Source organism: Amphibalanus amphitrite, unplaced genomic scaffold, assembly GCF_019059575.1.
Source record: "Amphibalanus amphitrite isolate SeventyFive unplaced genomic scaffold, NRLGWU_Aamphi_draft 000103F_arrow, whole genome shotgun sequence".
In the NCBI taxonomy this organism is placed as follows: domain Eukaryota; kingdom Metazoa; phylum Arthropoda; class Thecostraca; order Balanomorpha; family Balanidae; genus Amphibalanus; species Amphibalanus amphitrite.
Genome location: NW_024881598.1, coordinates 176,875 through 198,678, shown reverse-complemented (window position 1 = coordinate 198,678; position 21,804 = coordinate 176,875). Strand labels below are relative to the sequence as shown.

At 56.0% G+C, this 21,804-nt stretch overlaps 1 protein-coding gene across 1 annotated transcript in view; it reads right to left on the bottom strand.

The window, feature by feature from the left end:
- The window catches only part of LOC122380648 (myotonin-protein kinase-like), a 34,632-nt gene extending 14,117 nt beyond the window's left edge, over positions 1-20,515 (bottom strand). Inside the window, exons 1-3 of the mRNA XM_043363995.1 lie at positions 20,194-20,515; positions 10,422-10,505; positions 563-760 (exon numbers count right to left, since the gene is read on the bottom strand). Coding sequence (XP_043219930.1) covers positions 563-760; positions 10,422-10,505; positions 20,194-20,395 — 484 coding nt within the window. The 5' untranslated portion in view covers positions 20,396-20,515. The remainder of the gene's footprint in view (positions 1-562; positions 761-10,421; positions 10,506-20,193) is intronic.
- Between the last annotated feature and the right edge of the window lie 1,289 nt (positions 20,516-21,804).

The following is a 21,804-nucleotide window of genomic DNA, read 5'->3' as shown; positions in this document are numbered from 1 at the left end:
AGACAGACAGCACCACCGACAGTCAGCACGGACAAACAGACAGCACGGGCAGCAAGGACAGACAACGCGGACAGACAGCACGGACAGACAGGGCGGACAGCACGGACGGACAGCGCGGACAGACAGCGCGGACAGCACGGACGGACAGAGCGGACGGACAGCGCGGACAGACAGCACGGGCAGCACGGACGGACAGACAGCGCGGACAGCACGGACGGACAGACAGCGCGGACAGACAGCGCGGACAGCACGGACGGACAGCGCGAACGAACAGCAGCGCGAACAGCACGGACAGACAGCACCACCGACAGACAGCGCGGACAGCACGGACGGACAGACAGCGCGGACATCACGGACGGACAGCACGGACAGACGTCAAGGACAGACAGCGCGGACAGCACGGACGGACAGCACGGACAGCACGGACAGACAGCAGCACGGATAGACGTCACGGACGGACAGCACGGGACGGACAGACAGACAGACAGACAGACGGACAGACAGTCCGTAACAGAGCGCCGAACAGATAGATAGGCCGGACAGACAGACAGGCAGTACTCACGCAGCACGAGGAAGGCCTTGCCGAGGCGCGCGTCGAAAAAGGCGTAGGCCAGGTCGAGCGTGTAGGGCACGTTCTGGAGGCGCGGCAGGATGTCGCGCTCCACCAGCGCCGCCCGGTTCAGCGCCGTCATCTTGAGCGCGTAGTGGGCGCGGTGGTCGCGGCCGCCCTTCTTCTGCACCAGCACCACGCTGCCGTACCCTGCCGACGGCCAGGGGGGGGGGGTCAGACTTCTGCACCAGCACCACGCTGTCGTACCCTGCCGACGGCCGGGGGGTCAGACTGCTGTAACTGCACACACTGCCTTACCCCGCCCGCAACGCTGCCGTACCCTGCCCGCAACGCTGCCGCACCCCGTCCACAACGCTGATGTCCCTTCATGCCGACGGCCTGCAGTGAGGTGGTCAGAGCTCACGGACAGCTGGGCGAGGTCAGAGCTCACGGACAGCTGGGCGAGGTCAGAGCTCACGGACAGCTGGGCGAGGTCAGAGCTCACGGACAGCTGGGCGAGGTCAGAGCTCAGGAACAGCTGGGAGGTCAGAGCTCAGGAACAGCTGGGAGAGGTCAGAGCTTACGGACAGCTGGGAGGTCCGGGAGAGGTGGGGAGAGGGAGGGCATACGATGCAGCAGACGGCCGGGCCGTGGGGAGGGAGAGGGGATGGTGCAGATGGGATAACAGGTTCATCGTGTCAGAAAAGATGGTGGGAAAATTGGGAAAAAAATGGACGGGTCCGCACTCTGCAGTACCTAACGTGAGTCCCCATGAGTCCACGCGAGAGAGAGAGAGAGAGAGAGAGAGAGAGAGAGAGAGAGAGAGAGAGGAGAGAGAGAGAGAGAGAGAGAGAGAGAGAGAGAGAGAGAGAGAGAGAGAGAGAGAGAGAGAGAGAGAGAGAGAGAGAGAGAGAGAGAGAGAGAGAGAGAGAGAGAGAGAGAGAGAGAGAGAAGGAGCCTCGCTTCTTTGCGCCATTTATGTACGTACGCTCGGAGTCAGGCCATTCACCTGACGGAGTGTCTCGTCAGACGTCGAACAGCTTACACCACAGCAGCGACTCCCACCACCCGACAAAATTGCCACACTCAACTCTGCAGGATCCCATTGCCCAGGTCACTCAGCGATCGAGAAGCGTATTATGTGCGATGAAAGCTGATGTCACTCGGAAACTATCGTATAATGCCCGCATGTCAGATGAAAACCGAGAAGATCAGGATTAAGAAGGAAAACCGCTGTGCGGTCCGGACCTTGTTTCACTGCTGGCCCTGGCGGGTAATACGCGCTCACTACATGCTGTTCGTACAATGAGTATCGCTTTGCGACCGCGGAGTTCCGAGGTACGCGGAGGTGGCCGGAGGTGGCCGGAGGTGGCCGGAGCTGGCCGGCGCTGGCCGGCGCACAGTTTCCGCCGCCGCGCCGACCATGTCCTTCGTCCTTGTCATCGACCGAGTTTAAATAGCCGTCCGGCTGCTCGTCGGCGGGGCAAATTGGGTCATGCAGCAGCAGTAGCACGCAGGCGGGCGGCGCGTCCCAGATCGGAGTCCCCTGCAACGCCGGCCACATTGCCCACTGTCCAGGGGCCACAGCGCACACAGACGAGCCCGGAACAACGGGTCTGGCTGCGCCCAGCCGCGAAAAGTGAGCGGGATCCACCGGGAGAGCCGGCGGGATCCACCGACAGCGGCGGCCGGATCCACCGGGAGAGCCGGCGGGATCCACCGGGAGAGCCGGCGGGATCCACCGAGACAGGACCGCACCCAGCGGACACTGCCCGTGGAGCTTCTGTGGCCAGCGGTCGGTGGAACAAACTGAACGCTCGCACGTCTGTCTGCTCACGGTCCCTCCCCCCCCCCCTTCCCGAGACGCGGGCCTCCCCGGCAGCGCTACAGTGCACCGCTTGTCGATCGGGACGGGGTTCCTGCCGGCGCGCACCTCTCAGCACGGTAAGTCCCGTCCTTCCCAGTTGAGGGGAACCTTTTCCGGCGCACCAGCTCGGCGCCCGGCTGAAGGCGGAGCTGCCCTTGTGTCTGACACGTGATCAGCCCTACAGCCCAACGAGCTGCCGGAAACTGGTGACTCAGGGAGGTTCCGCGACCGGCCCACCGACCTGCCGGCCGACCGACCTGCCGGCCGCCGACTCATATAGTGTACCCACTGCGCCGGGCCGTCGGCCGCCGAATCATCCATCCCGAGGGCCGTCCGCCGCCGAATCATTCACTGCTCCGGGCCGTCGGCCGCCGCGTCACCGCCGGCCGGCTGGCAATCAGCTGACTGGGGGTGGGGAGGGGCGGGGAGCGCCACTCTGAGCTGGCAGCGGCCGGCCGGGCGCCGCGAGGTGCCAACCAGAGCCGCACGGCGCGCTGGCCCGACAACGGAGCCGCGGCTGCGCCCGCCGCCGGGCTGCGGGTCGGTGCCTTCGCCGCGCCTGACGCGGCCACTGCAGGCCCACAGCTGGGATGATGTAACCCTCCAGCCCGGCTGCCGCTCGAGCTGCGTAGCCCATCGAACATTCCGGAACGAACGCGTCAGACCGCCACAAACGCTCGCCTGAGTGCGCAGCAGAGGCGGATCCAGCTCAGAGTTCGGGGGGGGGGAGCAAACCATAACAATTTATCGATTTTTTCCAAGCCTCGTCCATAGGCGTAATGTTAAAATTATGCCGTTGGGGGGGGGGGGGGGCAAATGCCCATTTTGCCCCCCTGGATCCGCCACTGGTGCGCAGACACTAGATTCTTCAGTGTGCAGTGTTCAGTCCATGTGAATTGTGTACCGCTGGTGACGGGACGGATCTGAACTCTGACTAACTCGTGAATTCTGATCACGACTCTTAGGTATATTAGCTATTTAGCTATTCCGTGCGCACCGCCAGACCTGCGGTGTCCGGCCTGCCACCTGTGTCTCCCGTGACCTGTCCGTGACCTGTCCGTGACCTGTGTGTCACCTGTGTGCCGGTGACTGGCCGCTGCAGCTCTGCGCCCTCAGCTATCGACCGCGCTCGGCCGGGCGACGTCGGCGGCCTTGGCGGCCTGACCGGCTCCGCCGACGCACACGCACACGGCTTGTTGCCGGGCGCCGGGCGGGGCAGAGGGCCGGGGAAGACAGAGCGATGGCCTCGGGCGGCCTGACGGGAGCACTGCTGCCGCCAGCCGGCGGCGCGCGTGGCCGCTGTGGCCGGGAGCGGAGCGCGGAGGATCTGTAAAGTGTGTGTCTAGTTATTTGTTTACCCTCATCGCCTGCTAACCGTTGCTTATATTTTTATGGGTGTAGGCTTAATTAGTTCGCAGTCTAATTTTACCTGAGTGGTGGCCATATTTCATTTTCGCATTTTCAACGCTCGCTACCTTTACCGCTCTCCGCCCGCACTTAGCTCACCGCAGCTGACCCCGCGGTCGGCCCAACGACGCGTCATAGTTTATCCATGTGTGACTCATTGTCTCCAGCCCGCCACGACGGTGCCGCTGAGTCGCGCCAGCCTGACGCCCGCCATCCGTCATTCATGCCGGCCCGCGCAGAATAGTGACCTGGTTAATGTCCACCAATGCTTCTGACGCGCTTCTTAGAACGATATCGTGCTACGCCCCCCTCAACCACGGTGCCAGCGCGTGACGATTGGCAACTCATCTGACACGTGTCTTCTGAGAGCTACCAGAGGGCCGAGGGGCGGTGACATAGTAATAACCAATCACAAGACGAGTCTCAAAGCGAAAATGTTTTAATCCAATAGCGGGCCGTCACGCAGGATAGTTTTATATTCTAGTATGTGGTAGGAACTAGGTCGGGGTGAGCCGAGCCGAGAGCTCCCCGGCAAAGGGAATGGCAGAAGACCTAGAGCCATCATCGGCGTAGGACGTGTTCTCTCTCGCTTGAGGGGACCTCCGAACTCCACAGCCGCTGGACGCAATACCATCCGCTCCGCGTGCTTGTGTGAGAAGAACCCCGAGTCCCAGAGCCATCGGACGTGTACCATCTGCTCCGTGTGCCGACACCGTAGCCGATCACCCTGCTCTGTGTTGTGCTGCTCAAATACAACTCGACCGGAAGACCGTCGTCTCTGACGAGGACCGCCAACAACACGAAGTGCCCCGCTCTGGGCACGAGAACACACACGTGTTACATTGGTGCCGTGCCCGACCCGGATCGAACCAACTGCCGAAGAAGCCGTCTTCTCACCTACATCTGCTTCTTCGTGCGCCGATTTTCTTCAGCTGACGGAAATCTGCCGCCGACGAGCACCTGTACCCGTTCATCGCTGCTGAGTTACAACTGCTACCAGCCAGCTCTCACGGCTAGAACATCGGCCGACACTTCACTGTGAGCCGTCCAATCAAAGGGCTCCGGAATCAGAACTGCACCAGTCAGGCCCAAGCTGCCCGAGTTACACTAATACGGCAGCAATCACAACCAGCGCTCGATCGAAGCCGCTGACAGCTCCAACCGACCGTTTCCCGTCATCGAGGCAAAATTCAGCAGAAATGAGAGGTCAAGTCACGCTCTCCAACGAGGTCAACGGACGCTCTTCTACGAGATCGACTTCATCGAGAGGCTTCAAAGGCGCTCAATACCCAACGCTACAACCAGACGCTCGCGCGTAATCGAAACAGTCCGCCCGGCGCGTAGTTAAAGTGATAGTGAGAGTGAAAGTGAACTGGCGAACATCCCATCTTTGGTGACATCAAACAAAGGTACGTCTCGACATCTCCCGAGTGGCACTAAGTTTTATACTGTAACGTATATTGTTCATTTTATGACGTGGTAATTTTGGCTCTCAATTGCGGCAATCATGGCTCAATCCAACTCGTCCCACATGCATGCTCCTGGTTCTGAATTCTCCAAATCCAAGGCGAATGTAACAAGGAAAAACCCCAATGCTCCCCAAAGACAGCCTGTAAAGGACCGAGAGTTATTAAGAATCAATCCATTTGGCGAAAAACTCGACCTATGGCGCGCCGAAATGAACAACGCAGACCTATTCGATCTAAGTTCTACTGAGCGGGCCGAACGCCTCGAGCTATTATCAATCATTAACGAAAGAGACACTTATCTTGGACGGAAGGATCACGAAACCCAACAGCGACGCGTCAATCAAGCGCCCATTCAGCCGGAACCAAAATACCCAGATCTCGAGAAACTCAGATTCGTGTGATCACTCCGAAAAGCACGCAGAATTAGTGCAGTTGATGACTACGCCTGAAACAGAATTACGATGTTTAGATAAGCCCCTATGATGTTGCAAGAGTCTCTCTTTAGGTCGGCATTTACCTAAGAGAGGAACATATATTAATTGGTGGCCGAGCGCGGTCAAGTCGCGTAAGGTAACTGATGTTGGTCTGCTTTTCTGAGTAAAGCCAACAAACGTATGAGACAGGTGCACTGCAAATTTTCAGAACCCTTCAGCAGCAATAGGTGACCCCAGCGTTATTAACTCGCCACAGTTACCGGACGATGGTGAGCATGGACGTTACCGCTGCCACAGAGGCTGCACGATTAGGTCTGAGGTCTCGAGCCTCTCGAAGGGTTGTGTACGACGGAACGTACACCAGAGCTGCGTAATAGAGGAGACAATTTTTTATGAGTGCCCTGCAATCGAGAGACGAAGGTACAATCTGGAACTGATTGTCTGGCAGTTTAGCTAGCAATCCAAATGACGTTGACGTTCAACAGCCATTTGCCGTGATGTAGCACCATGACTGAGGTGACTCATCGGATTGTTACCGGAAGCTTCCGAATACGTAATTTTTTTATTGATTGGCTTTCCCTAGCCTGATGTAATAAACGGTCGTTGTGGTGGAGACCGTAGGAGCCACAACGATGCAGCGGTCGTTGTGATTGGGACCATAGGTGTCACAACGGATGCATTGTGGATGGATGTTTTGAGAATGAATGCTGCTGCTGATAATAACGAACACGCCTATGATTACTAAAGGCCATATCCTTGACTGCTACTATGCTTTTGCGCTAACCACTACTGCTCTCGCTGCCTGACTACAAACCGTTCCTCCCTTTGTCCTCCCAGCTTCCATTTCTCGAGACTATCACGAGCCAGCCATAACTTGACGAGTGTCACATTGTGCTCGGCTCACTAGCAGAGCCGGCACGTGGTAACTGTAAACGATGCACCGGCATCACTCAGCGCTCAGTCTAGTGCCACAACGGATATGCCGTGACGGGCCATGTATGGCCAGGCGTGAGGTCTCTTTGTCCCTCTTTCCCCAGTGTGCGTGCAAGTGTTTGTGTATGCACGGCGCCGAGCCTGCATCACAATGGACCGAGGAACTATCCGAATCACCGTATGATTCAGTGTTCCGCACCGAGCGCAGACGTACGCTACCAAGCGAAGTGCCCCCGCGCACCAGCAATCCGGGTCACCAGTTGACTCGACGGCCCACGATCCGGGTCACCGCCGAAATGACTGACGTCATGGACTACGATAGCCGTTTTCGTGGACCGCAGCGAGTGCGCTAGTGGCGTTCAATGCGTTCATCCGGCAAATTCCCGCCCTCCCGCCCCTGTGTCGTGTTCTTGTCGCGAATGTGTTTGTGTTCTGCGTGCGACTCCCCCGCTGTGTCCTTCGCCCTTCAGGCGTCGGCCTCTGCTTTGTCCTAGCCAAAGCTCTTGCCATGGGTGGGGGAGGTGTGTAAAGTGTGTGTCTAGTTATTTGTTTACCCTCATCGCCTGCTAACCGTTGCTTATATTTTTATGGGTGTAGGCTTAATTAGTTCGCAGTCTAATTTTACCTGAGTGGTGGCCATATTTCATTTTCGCATTTTCAACGCTCGCTACCTTTACCGCTCTCCGCCCGCACTTAGCTCACCGCAGCTGACCCCGCGGTCGGCCCAACGACGCGTCATAGTTTATCCATGTGTGACTCATTGTCTCCAGCCCGCCACGACGGTGCCGCTGAGTCGCGCCAGCCTGACGCCCGCCATCCGTCATTCATGCCGGCCCGCGCAGAATAGTGACCTGGTTAATGTCCACCAATGCTTCTGACGCGCTTCTTAGAACGATATCGTGCTACGCCCCCCTCAACCACGGTGCCAGCGCGTGACGATTGGCAACTCATCTGACACGTGTCTTCTGAGAGCTACCAGAGGGCCGAGGGGCGGTGACATAGTAATAACCAATCACAAGACGAGTCTCAAAGCGAAAATGTTTTAATCCAATAGCGGGCCGTCACGCAGGATAGTTTTATATTCTAGTATGTGGTAGGAACTAGGTCGGGGTGAGCCGAGCCGAGAGCTCCCCGGCAAAGGGAATGGCAGAAGACCTAGAGCCATCATCGGCGTAGGACGTGTTCTCTCTCGCTTGAGGGGACCTCCGAACTCCACAGCCGCTGGACGCAATACCATCCGCTCCGCGTGCTTGTGTGAGAAGAACCCCGAGTCCCAGAGCCATCGGACGTGTACCATCTGCTCCGTGTGCCGACACCGTAGCCGATCACCCTGCTCTGTGTTGTGCTGCTCAAATACAACTCGACCGGAAGACCGTCGTCTCTGACGAGGACCGCCAACAACACGAAGTGCCCCGCTCTGGGCACGAGAACACACACGTGTTACAGATCGGGACCCCACTGCGCCCGCCGCCCGCTGGTAGTCGGCGCCGACGGGCTGCGTGACGTTCTACCTCGCGCTGAGGCGCGCTGTCAGAATTGTCGGAAGTTGTGCGGTCGGTCCAACCGTCGTATGCCATATCGCGAATTCGTAAACAGCAAGTGACAATGGGACATACCATCGACTTTAGGTCGTCTTACGGCAGAGCCCTTCGTTCTGTTCGATTGTCGTGAAGGCATTATCTGAGCGCCGAACAAGAAAACAGCCGCATTCCTCTAAGCCAAAACAGAGCCTGAGGGTGCCTTTATGCCTTAGTCTGGTGCTTATCAGGCCCAGGCTTCCCCCAGTCGTGAAATGTCCGATGTCGACACTGGAGTTAGTGACGCCGGGGCGCTCGACTCTGCCCGATCGGCCGCGGGGCCGGTCTGCAGACCGAGGGAGCCGTCACCCGCCGCGGGCGCCGTGCCGCCACCCTCCGAGGGCGCCGTGCCGCCAGCCGTCACCCTCCGCGGGCGCCGTGCCGCCACCCTCCGCGGGCGCCGTGCCGCCACCCTCCGCGGGCGCCGTGCCGCCAGCCGTCACCCTCCGCAGCCCCGCTCAGACGATAACAGGACCGCCAGACAGGGGCCTGGCGCCTCCACTCGACTTCACCAGCTGGGCCTGGCGCCTCCACCCGACTTCACCAGCTGGGCCTGGCGCCTCCACCCGACTTCACCAGCTGGGCCTGGCGCCTCCACCCGACTTCACCAGCTGGGCCTGGCGCCTCCACCCGACTTCACCAGCTGGGACTGGCGCCTCCACCCGACTTCACCAGCTGGGCCTGGCGCCTCCACCCGACTTCACCAGCTGGGACTGGCGCCTCCACCCGACTTCACCAGCTGGGACTGGCGCCTCCACCCGACTTCACCAGCTGGGACTGGCGCCTCCACCCGACTTCACCAGCTGGGACTGGCGCCTCCACCCGACTTCACCAGCTGGGACTGGCGCCTCCACCCGACAGAATAGAGCGCGGATGGACGGACGGACGGACGGACGGACGGACGGACGGACAGCGCACGTCACCTGCACAGCCCGCCGCACAGCCCCAGACGGACCCAGAGTACCCGAGTGATCAGTGCTGAGTGCACAGTGTGTCCAGCACCACATCACCAGCCGGCACCACCAGCAGCGTGTTACCTCCCGCCCCCTGTGCTCTGCAGCGTGTTACCTCCCGCCTCCTGTGCTCTGCCGACATAACACAAAAACACTCCTGACACCGGCCGCGCCAGCCCTTACCCCTGCTGAGCTGCGCCCCTCTCCTTCGGCCCCACCAGCAGAGCCGATCCCTCCAGCACGGCTGCCGCAGCGGAGCCACGGATGGGCGGCCGGCGGCCCAGAGAAGTGACCACGGCCGTGCCGTGCCACTGGCGGCTCAGGGGAGCGCCGTGCCGGGCCGGGCCGCTGGCCGGTACACTGGCCGACATTCGGGGGGTCAACGTTCGCCAGCGCGGCGCGGCGGCCGGCGGCAGCGCCCAAACCAGCCCGCTGCCCAGACCCACCGGCCACCACTGCCACAAGGAGGCTTGCCGAATTCCGCCGCCTCGGGTGAGGGTGTATGTGTGTGTGCCGGAGAGGCCCAGTGGTTTCCGCCGCCTCGGGTCATGGGGCGGGGGTGGAAGGATCCCAGTGGTTTCCGCCGCCTCGGGTCATGGGGCGGGGGTGGAAGGATCCCAGTGGTTTCCGCCGCCCGGGGCGAGGATGGCCCACGGAAGGGGTCCGCCGGGTCCCGCCGCCAGGTCGACGGGCGGGAGTGGCGGTAGAGTCCGTTACCTTCCGTGGCCCCCGGCGGTGTCTGTAGATTGAAGGACGCGGAGGGGAGGGACCGGGCCCCAGACCAGCACTGGGGACCTGCCGCGGCAGCCTCCGTCCACCTCTCAGCACAGGCGACCCGCGGACGGACGGAGCTGATCGTGGCTGACGGGGGCCGGCCGTCCCACCGCGATACAACACACCCCGTGAGCCCAGACGGAGACGGACAGCCAGTAGAGACAGCGCCCGACAGTGAACCCAGACACCACCGGACAGCGAGCCCAAACGGCGCCGGACAGACAGAAGGGACAGCGCCCGACAGTGAACCGAGGCACCACCGGACAGCGAGCCCAAACAGCGCCGGACAGACAGAAGGGACAGCGCCGGACAAGCACAGTAGAAGGCGGGGCACGGGAGAAAGGCGCGGGCAGCGCGGCCCGGGCCCACGGATCCGGACAAGGTGCTCAGCTCCAGTGTGTGCCGATAACACAAACAGTCGGGAGGGAAGACAGCGCAATGGTGGCTAGGTACTCACCGCCGGAGCCCAGCTTCTTGATGAACTCGAAGCAGTCCAGAGAGATGTGCTGCTCCTCCTCCTGCGCCCCGCGCAGCGCCAACTCTGCAACGGTGAGAGGAGCAGGTCAGAATGTGTGAGCGACACACCTCGTTACTTGACGTAGGGGAAGCCGGGGGAAGCCCGGGCGCGGGGGATGCCCGGCCACCCCGTTTCCGGCTAGATTATTCACAATAAAATGCTCAACTCTTTGTCCTTTCAGCGTGACAGCTGAGGTAACGCCAGCGCAAAAGTTAAAGCTAACGAAAATTGCATATTGTTAAAGTTATAGAGCAAAAATGACATTTTAAGGGTTTTTAGCTAAAAACTGAGATATGATGCACTGTTAATGTTATACCATACAGCCCTAATATTTATACAGATGTTATGAAAGGACTGTTTAAGTGTTTATAGAGAGGGGTAACGAGGCAGGCTGGCTTAAGTATGACATTTTGTTTCGAACATCGCTGTTCTAAAATAAAATTAACACATTGGCCCCGGGCGAGTGGGCGAGCTTACCCTCAACCGAGAGCAATGCCACTAAACCGCTGTTTTTCATGAGATAATAGGTAGGTACTGAGTAGGTTTGGTTTTCGCCTGGCCCAAAGATAAATTTTGAAAATAAACGTGTTAACCCGCGCCCGGCTGGGGGTCCTGGATTTCCACGCCCTGCTGGGGGGGGGGGGGGTGTTTGAACACCCCCCCTTGTAACTCGGCTCCTGGGCCACGTAGCGATACGCGGAAGGCGGCGTTCGAAAGAGCGTCAAAAATAATGACGAAATCACTTCGGTCAATTTTTTGGTCAGGTCAAAGGTCAGGTCACCAGAGGTCATTGAAGGCAAAATTTCGCCGATTTCCAGGTCGAATGTCGAAAATTTCCAAGAAGCCAACGCATAACTCGGGAACCAATAGAGCTACAGCGCCGCGGAAAAGCGCATTCGATAGCCCTATTAACGCCCTTTCTGAGTAATTCTCTCAGATTTGACCTAACGTCAACGGTTTTGCCTGCAGGGGGCAAAAACTGCAAAAATAGCCGATTTTTTCGGAAACAGTTTTTCTGCAATAACTTTTGACCCAAGCCTTGTACGAGCTTACTTTCACCGGCATCGTGTTCCTCTCGTCAAGACGCATCGAATGAACTATAACTTGACCTTGAAAGGTCAACTTGAAAATTTGACCTCAGGTCAAGGTCATGACCTGACCGGAAAGGGTCATGTTGCATATCAGTCGATCCGTATCGTCGAGTTGAACACATCTAAGGCGTTTTCATCGCTCTAGCATGCCTCTATCAAAAGTTATTTGCGAAAAACTGTTAGATACCATTCGTGACCTAAGATGACCTCAGGGCATAAACAAGGGTCACAGACACCATTTTCATGTTCAGTGTGTCTAAACCACTTGTAATTCGGTGTTTGGGAGTGTTTATAATGTCTTTCATCCAAAAGAGGCGCATTTCAATTTTCTCCCATTGACTTATAATGGGGAGGTCGCAAAATTGACCTGACCTTAGGTCATCGATATCAAAATTCTGAGATATACATTTTGTACATGCTATTGCTCTTAGCAATCGCTGAAAGTTTCAAAGCGATCGGTCACTCGGTGTAGCTATGACAGACATTGAAACTTTTTATGAGGTGAGGTCACTTCAAGTGACCTGGTGACCTGACCTTGAATGACCTTGGTCTACAATTTTCACAACATGTGTAGAATTGATGTATGATAAGGTGTACCAAAAACGGCGGCGCTCCGCGCCGCCGTTTTTGAGATATTCGCGAAAAACCACAGGGGGGGGGTGTTCAAACACCCCCCCCCCAGCAGGGCGCGGGTTAATATAGACAAAGTCTCTTAGCTTGTCGCTCTATTCCAGTGCCCATACCTATCAGTTATGGATGAGGGGCGATTGCTTGCCTGGTTTTTACTGTAAAAATATGGGAGAGATCTGCTCCATTTTAACGGTTTTGGGTTATACTATCACTTTATATCAATAAGTGTGACTAAGTTTATGTTTGTATGCTACAAGAACGGTCATGTCACTTGAGGTCAACTAGGGTCAAACTACGTTTTTGCAGATAACATGATAGAAAATGAAGCTAGCGCTTCAAAAATGGTGTCATTGTGTTCTTCTTCATCAGACGAGTCGAATGATATGTTATATGATGCATCAAGGTAAACGAGAATAATGAATTTTAAGGAATTTTAAAATACACATTTTTCGTCTATTTTGCATCACGATTTTCATCGACCTGTGCCCTATATGTGGTAGACGCTGGCTAAAATACATGAAGTGTCATAAACTCCAAGATGTCCAGAGCTAAACAGTACCTTAAAGGGACTATCCCACCTTCTAAAATGTTGTTAAAACCAGTTAAATTGTGCCCGACTTTATAGATTGGATTACCAGGAACACGGTTCTGGCATTTATTTTTCATTAAACATCTTAGGCTTCCCATATTCCAAACACAAACTTTCAAATATGTAACGTCACAGCCCAAAATTACCTCCTTCCCCAGGCCACATTACTGTCATAAAGCTGATTCTTTTTACTCTGTAGGCACCACAACAAAGTTCAGACCAAGTTTTAAGCGATTTTTCAACGAATAAACCCATTTAAATCAGAATGACTAAACGAGGTGACGTCACACTAACGGTCGCTCCATGTTGAAGATAGGGCCTTGCACAAGGCCCATTTTCAAATGAAGGGAACGAATTTCTTCAACACCAAGAGGCCGCGGGGGTTGCAACCTAGATAGATAGTGGTTTCTGAACCTCGCCGCAAACTTGGCTATCTCAACTCAAACCCCATGTTAAAGGTGGGATAGTCCCTTTAATATTTCACTTTCCATCAATATTTGGAGGACACATAATGGTTTCACCAACTCGTTGTTAAGCGCTGGAGAGGTGGCTGGCCGGGCCACCTCCCTATGCCGTGCTTACCCCGGAAAAATTAACACTTTTTTAAAACTCGAATTACGCAACTTTATACGAATTCCACAAAACCGAGTTTTTGGGAAAACACGGTCAATTAACTTATCTAGCTAACAAGATATTAACATTTTATACAGCACCCAAGGTATGTAATAACAATGAAAAAGAGCTTACTATGCCGGGCTTCCCCCGGCTTCCCCTACTAGGTACTACTTTTTGGTTTTAATGCCATTCTGACGATTATTAAGTGTTGCATGGATACAAAACTGTGAACAACGGACGTTATAGTTTTGCTGACTGCTAAACCGGAAGCCATTCACTAAAACATGCGTTGAACTCTTTCCACCAGAAAAATTATGATTTATATTTCAGCAGCATCTAACCAATGTGTGCAGTGTGTGCAATGTGTGCACTGTGCACACCAAATGCATACAGTCGGGTCGGTCAGCCCATGTAGGTGGGCCGTCCAGAGCCGAGTGCTATTCGCCCCGGCGACTGAACTGAGCTGCTGTATCGGTACGGTACGGACGGTACGGAAACGGTACGGAAACGGTACGGAAACGGCACGGAAACGGCACGGAAACGGTACCTACGGCGCGGAACGGCACGGGGACTCCCAGGCCGGCCGGCCGGCCGGCGCAGCGGGTTTTCTGGGCGGTAATACCCACAGCGCAGCTGCAGATCGTGAGTTATTCACCTCAGAGCCTCCGAGGTGAGTAACTCACCACCGCTCCGGTGTACCGGCGCGGCGGCGGGACGCTCGGCCTTGCCGGTCGTTGACGCTCGCTGGCGGCGTCACCGGTCGGCGGTCGGCGGGCGGCGGCGTCAGCGCGCCACTCGGTCAGCGGCTCAGCGCCGGCGCCCGCCGGGCCCGGCCGTGTTTCGCGGGCCCGGCGGACCCCGTGGGAGTGCCGGCCCACGTGGCGCGCGCCGGATGCGGCGGCGGCACGCCGTTTTTGCCGCTGTCGACGGCCGAGTTTGCCGGTGGGGCGATGTGTGGCGCGCGGCACCGGCCGGCTGTGGGCCCGGGCGGCGCCGGGGGTCGACGGCCGCAGTGCACAGCGCCCGGTGCATCAGTGCCATGCACCCGGCGGCCGGCCCGAGACAGCCGCCGCACCGGGCCGCCACTGATGCCGTCCGAGCCGCTGCTGATTCCGCCGCCGCCGGTTCCGGAGGCCGGACGGCGCCACTCGGCCCGGTTCGGGACCGTTCGGTCCGGCCACTCACCAGTCGGCCGTCTGACCCATATCACCGCTCCCGGCGCGCCCCAGCGGCCACCCGCCCGGCCGGGATCGGGGCACGGCCGGCCCAGCTCAGCCGACAGCGCAGCGGCTGCTGCTCACTAGAACCGAGCGTGACAGGGCCGTCCGAGCACTGGCTGACTCGGCACGGCCTGTTCCAGAGAGGTGCGGGCGGCACGTGGTTCGGCGGCAGCCCTCTGTCGCCCCAGGCGTGGCTCGGCGGCGGCCCTCTGTCGCCCCAGGCACGCCCCAGTCGCCGGCGGCAGCACGGAGTGCGTGGGATGGCCCGGTAGGGAACTGACGCCGCCAGCTCACCCGGGACCGGCCGGGGCGCCGAGTGTGCAGATCAGCAACTTTGAGGACAGGCGGGCGGGTCTCGTGTGCTGAGATGGAGTCGGCTGCTGTCACTGGCAGGACCGGACTCGGAGCGACGACGGCCGTCTGTTCCGGCCGGCAGTTTGGCGGCGCGGGGCCGGGACCGGGGCCGGGGGCGGTGGCCCGGCCCCGCAGGAAGCGGGCGGTAACGGTGCCGGGCCGCGCCGGGTGGCCAGCCGAGCCCGGCGAGTCACCGCCCGTCCTCGACGCCGCCGGCCCAGACGCCCTCAGTCTGCACAGCCAGTGACCGCGCACACTGGGCCGGGGGCCCGGAAAAGTGCTAGAAATTATCTGTGATTGAGTTGTTGATCTCAGTGACAAGCAAACATGCTAAAAACGAAGTGGGGTTGCTTAACCCTCGCCGGACCTATTGTCGGACCCCCATCCCCTCGGCCGGCCGAGGGGGGAGGGTTGGTACGACCCCTTTTCGCCGTTTCGCCCCTAATGGAGCTAGAGCCTCGCGGAAAAAAACAAGCGTGTGCGCCGTTTCAAGACGGAACGATTGATACCCGATTTTAAGGTCCCAGGTAAACCGGTAACCTCTGAGGTGAAGTCAAAAGCCCAAGGTAGGGTTTGGTTTTTGGTAAATAATTTCGCAAAAAATGGCCGCAGAGCAGCGATTTTGGCACCATCGTGTTCGCCTGGCTCAGGCGCGTCGAATGGTATACTTTTTGTCCGGGTGAGGTCAACTCAAGGTGTTGACCTCGAGTCAAGGTCAGGTCAGAGCCCATCAGGCCACGAACTTAATCGAAGGAAGTCGTATTGCATATCATTCGATTCGGGAGGTCTTTTCGAGTCCATTGGTGGCTTTCCCGAGTCGCTGGCTCAATTTGATCATGAGTTATTGACGAGAAACTCCTATGACCGTAGTGACGTCATAAATGACGTCACGGAAGGTCAAAAATGCAAAAGTAATGCATCGGATCTTGCAAGGAGTGCATGAAATCACGATTCCGTGTGCTTGAGATAGTTTGAGATCATTCCACGCGCAAAAACAACAGTTTCCTTATTTCCCCATTTACTTTTAATGGTGAGGTCACGTGACCTCGGAGAGTAGCAGGCATTAGCAAAAATTGCGAGTGGGGCATGACAGAAAGATGATAAGTGCTTTGTATGGCATGGACATTTTTAGCGGCTCGAAATAACATTTCTCAAAAAGTCTAACTAAAGAGCAAGTTGTTGTTGATTATCACTGACTTGTGTTTGGGGGTTAATAATGACTGAATTTTTGAGTTTGGCCCAAAATTTTTGACAGCATTGTGTGCGTTGATCAATTCTGAGCTCAGGGACATATATTTTATTCAGATTATACGCGATTGTTTTTCACAACTTCCAGCGCTTTAAAGAGCGCCGGGCCTTCAGTAGAGCGGCGAGGTGACAATTGCCCCTACATCATGTCGTTTACTGGCGCATATCTCGAAAAGTAGCAGGGAAAAGCAGCAAAGCACCTATATGGAACGAAAGATGAGTAATCAGAGGCTAGTATAAAATGTTCATTTTTAGCCGCTCGAAATCACATTTTTATAAAAGTCTAATTAAAAAATTAGATATGATTTCTAATTACGTCTTGCAGCTGCTTGCAAAAAGCTAACTTATCTTGCAGAAAAGCGATGCAATATGTGAGAATGATGTTGGCACAGTGAACAACAGTGCCCTGAACTAGTCTGACAGGAAATTTCGCTCAAAACGACGATTGGTCAGCTAATAAATTACCACTAAAGATCATCATGAAAATCGGTAAATGTGGTGGCCACTAGAGAGTCTAAATTGTCTTGTGTTTGGTGACAACTGACGACCTCAATTTTGACCTTAGGGAAAAACTGGCATCGGAATCGTATTCTTCGATCAATTTGGGATTTAATAATACCTATTTTGTTCATATTGCGGACAGTCAGTTTGGGGGAATTTCTAGCGCTTTTTCGGGCTGCCGGCCTACAGTGCCGCGGCTCCGAGCAACTCCCCATCGCCCACCCAGCCCTCCCGCCAATCCCCTTCGTGAAGACCTTCAACGATCGATCACCGACGGCAAGGGACTTCGTTCCGAGCAGTTTCTAATTCCTATAATTGTTTCCGAGCCCTGAGCCGTTCAGTGCCTCGATAGGGTGTTCAGCGTTCACTATCCCGAAGACAGCCAGCGCCAGCCACGACCTCACTAACTGGGGCACTCCGCCACCGAGTTACTGCAAACGCTGCAATCCAGTCGACGGTGAAACAGGGCACTGCAGCTCCCGGAACATTGCACAATCGCGGCGGCCGCCGCTCGGGGGCCACGAACAGGCCGTGAGGGTCCATCTGACCGGCAGCGAGGCGGCGCCCGGTCTCGGCGGCTGCAGACGCGCGCGGCCCGGGTCGCTCCAGCCCGCGGCCGTGACCCAGTGTGACCTGCAGCGTCGGCAGGATATCGGGAGCAGCTGGCCGGCCCGAAACGGCCGACCTACAGCCTGACCTACCGTCAGCCCGGACCTGGCCATCACTGAGACGTCGGCTGGTTCCCTCCCAGGAGGAGACCAGCTCCTGTAGTCGGTCACCAGGCAGTCGAGGGGAGAAGACACTCCGCCCGGGCCCCCACCAACCGGCCGAGCTGATAAAAGTGTCCCACCAACCGGGTGACCTGCTACATTGTCCCATCGATCGGGTGAGGCCCGAGGGCGGGAGGCCCGAGCCGCCTCACACGGCTCGAGAGACCAAAGTTCGCGCGATGTTCAGGTCTCATTCGTATTCGTCTTTGACAGAGTGCTCACGGAACTAGTCCCTATGCACGCCGATAGCCGGTGCATCATTGGCCTTATCAATGCAGCCGCAGAGGTATGGCGCTTCAGTCGTGTGTTGTGCCGATAACAGCAGATAACGTATGCTTGTGATGACTTGAGACGGCCTCGCCGTGGACAACAGCACCGACGACAATGAGCTGCTCTGTGCGCCGCCCCCGGCGACCTGCGCCATGGCGCGGATTCACAGCGGTCCGCGCGTCAGCCGAGACTGGGAACGGGATATGTCCGAGACGGTATTATTAGCAATGCTGAAATACAGCGATTATTAACCGAGTAATGATTAATAATACCTATCTTATCTGAACTATCTTTCCGACCAGTAACAATAAAAACCTTTGAATTTATCAAAGTATTTATTTCATCTCATGAGGAACAGCAGCTTGAACGGCTGCGAACAGCTGTTTCGTGCCTCGGGTCGAATACCATGCTTTGGCGCTCGTCTGTCTCTGCTGCGCGCCCACTGTCGCTGGCACATACCTACTAGCTGGACGAGGACCACCCTTATAACAGCGCCACCCCTCCCCTCCCCTCCCCTCCCCTCCCCTCCCTCCGCCGCCTCTGAGGTCGCCCCCGTCCCGTTGATGCCCGAGCTGTGAGTTCCGCTGAGACCCGCTGTGAGTTCCGCTGAGGTCGGGCCGCGCCTGTTCCGCTCAGCGGCAGTTCGGGAAGCTCACTCCCTGACTAATGAACAGCCACTTACCAAGTAGAGGTTGTGTCAGTGTCATCACTGAGCAGATGATGACACTGACAATGCCAGCCACGACAAACAACGACCCGGCCCTTCAGCCAAAAGCTGCCGCGCGGCGCGCAGAGCGATGAGGGATGAGCGCTCCTCTGGAGAGGAACGGGTGTGCTCGAACGCAGGTGACCCGATCGATGGGAGCAGGACCGATGGAAACTCGGAGCCGTGGAAAATCACAGTCGAGACCGCTCCTTACAACAAGAAGAAATGATGATAACAGGTGTTATCCTTGATCGATACTCAAACTAATGGAAAGCTCCACACAACGCAGTTTCGTTCCATGGCCATGAAGGTTAAAAAGGAATATCCCAATCATAGGTATGATTATTCGCAATGAGCGTTTCAAAGGTAAAGCTTTCCGCTAATAATTAATCACGCCTACTGCACTGCAGTCTTTCTCGATGAGTCTTCTTAAGAGAAAAATAATGGTTTTAACCCTAGAACGCCTAGGGGGGGGGGTTGTATCAACCCCCCCCCTGAGGTTTTTTCGAGGTGCACGCTAACCGGCTTGTCGTAGCGGGCTGAAATTTTCAATACCCTCTGGGGCAGCCTTTGCGCATCTTTTGCCGAAAAAAAATTGATCGGGTCATGTCAGGTCACGGAGTTATGACGTCATAAGAGGTACAGCCTCCGGCCGACAGTTACCAAACGTGTGCGCCGAATCCCTAGGTTTTCTGCCGGTGATACCCACATTGTTTGATGGATCATGATGAAACTTCCCATGCATGTTGGGGCAAGCATTGGCTATCGTGTGGTGCAAGAAAATTGACCGGGTCAGGTCAGGTCACGGAGCTATGACGTCACAAGAGGAACAGCGTCCGGTACTATTTTTGAAAAGCGCCCGAACCACTATTTTGCTAATTCTTGTCACCTCAATGGGAATATGCAGCAATATTAGGTTCTATAGGGAGCAAATGGACCTCCCAAATCCAAAAATACAATCAGATTTCAAAAACTTAAATTTTGATTTTTCGAATTTCTGCCGCCGACTGTGACCTTGCCGACTTCCGGCGCTCCCAACGCGCCATTTTTAGAGCTAGGGAAACGAAATACATACCAAACGATAGACAATTGATCAAGGAACACGATAGTGAAGGTTTCAAGTCGATATCTCCCACCGTTTTGCCGCAATCGCCGCGGAAAGTTGAAAAAGTTTGATTTTTTCGGAAAATTTGACCTTTGACCGGTCATAAGTAGGTCAAATGTTGACCTAGGACCAAAAAATATACCACCAATCGCGAGATCTCGTTGAGAGCAATCCGTTGGTTTTTTCCGCTAAGCTCTACGACCTTCCGTTTCGAAACGCCAGGGGGGGGGTCGTAACAAACCCCCCCCCCCCTGGTCGTTCGTGTTATGAGAAATGGCCTGGTCGTGCGAGGGTTAATAGGCCAGCGCCAGTAGCATATGAGGGATAGAAGCACGAATGAGAATATGTCCGAAAAACCCGAGTACCGCGCAACCAGTGCAGAGTAGGGCCAGGGCAGCGGTCTCGCTGTGTTTCACCTACGTAGAACCATTGCAAGGACACACATTGTTCTGATGAGTCTGGTATCCGCTGAACAAATCGAGAACACCACGCTGAATCGAAGGACCAGGGCACAGCACCACACAGTCACAGCATAACAAAACTGTCGGCGATGGAAGACAAACGGCTGAGCACAGAACATTGGCAATAGGCATGCAGCTGGCGCGAGACCTACCTTGCGAGCCGGGCGCGTGCTGGGGGTGCTCCAGGCCCGACTCAGCCCGCGGGCTGTTCGGACTCGACTCGAAACCGCTCTCCTTGTCACTCAGTTTGCCGCGGTCGGTGGGCAGCTTCTTCCACCGTGCGGCGCGAGCGGCCGCCCGGGTCACCATCGAGTCCCTGCTCACGGTGAACTTCTGACAGGCCACCTGAGGCATGGCGGGCGTCACCACCAGCCGCCTGCTCAGTCCGTCAGCTGCCGGCACTGGGCCCTGGCGGCTCGCTCACACGTCTCACTGGGTCCGCCGCTGCGCGCCGCGCGGTCCACCCTCTCCGAGCGTCAGCGGCCGACTGGCGGCCGATCAGCTGGTCGGCCGGCCCCGACCACCTGATTGGTGGGGCTCGGGAGAATTGGGCCGACCGCGCGTGGACACGTGAAAACTCCCCCCGCCCGGCGCTCGGAAGGTCATGTTACCCGCGCGTGGGAGCGGCACAGGGGCGAAACTGCTGCACATACGCACCAATGCGGAAACCGGAGACCCGCGCCAGTCGCAACTGATAACATGATGATGATGCAAAACATTTTTATTCGTATCATTTGGATAAGGTTTCCGTGATTACGTAGCGCATCACATAGACATACAAGTTTTCATGGAAAAGGTACGAGCAATCGCGGAAAATGTGCGGCCATCCCGGTTGGTTAGGCCTTGAGTAAGGTATTCACAGCTTTTTAAATGAAGCATAGTTTGGCAGAAGCCGCACACTATTCCAGTATATACCGACAATCACAAAGTAGTGGACATTACGTTGGGTAGTGGGCAGTCAACACGCCTACAATCTTCATACATACATACACAGCACACACACACGCACATATACAATGTTCATGCATCAAATTTTAACACATTCAGGCCGCCATGAATATCATCCAGTTATGGATGTTATTCTCGAATTCGCTTTTAGGACAGTTCCGTACAAGAAAAGAAAGGCTGCTCCACAATTTCGAGCCATAGTAAGACAACGATGTCTTTTTATGTTCGGTTTTCGGGTCGAGGTCAAGATTATTCCATTGCCTCGTCAATCGTTCCGATTGTTCTACGTTGAAAAAAGAAACTATTGCAGGTGGGGTACATTCTGAAAAAAGCAAGCATTGACGAATGAGTTTTAGTGCCGCAATATGATATTCAGAGCCAACGTTACTATGCCATGCTAATCTGTGAGCTTCTCTTCCAGTGGTGCGACGTGAAAAGTTAGTTGTTTTGCTTGTTCCTTTCCTCTGCGTTAATTACAACTTCCCTAAACCACCAAAACACAAAAAGGTGTTGGACACGAATCAATTAATGACAAAATGAGCAGCCACGGACTCCAATAGAGCGTCGCTCGTCACACTTCAATTGCTATGCTTAATTTTTTAATTATTTTATTAACATAATGTGACGATTCCATGCTTTAGGTAAATGCCATTTTTTTCTTAAGCGTTTAGCCAACTGAAAGTGTGGCAAATCTATGCAGTGTTAACCCTATTAGTGGCAGATGGGTTGTTTTCATCCACTCCTCAGGTTTTTTGGGAACATCTTCAAAACGGCTAGAGCCATGGGTAGAGCTTTTCCAGGAAAGTTGGTGGGGC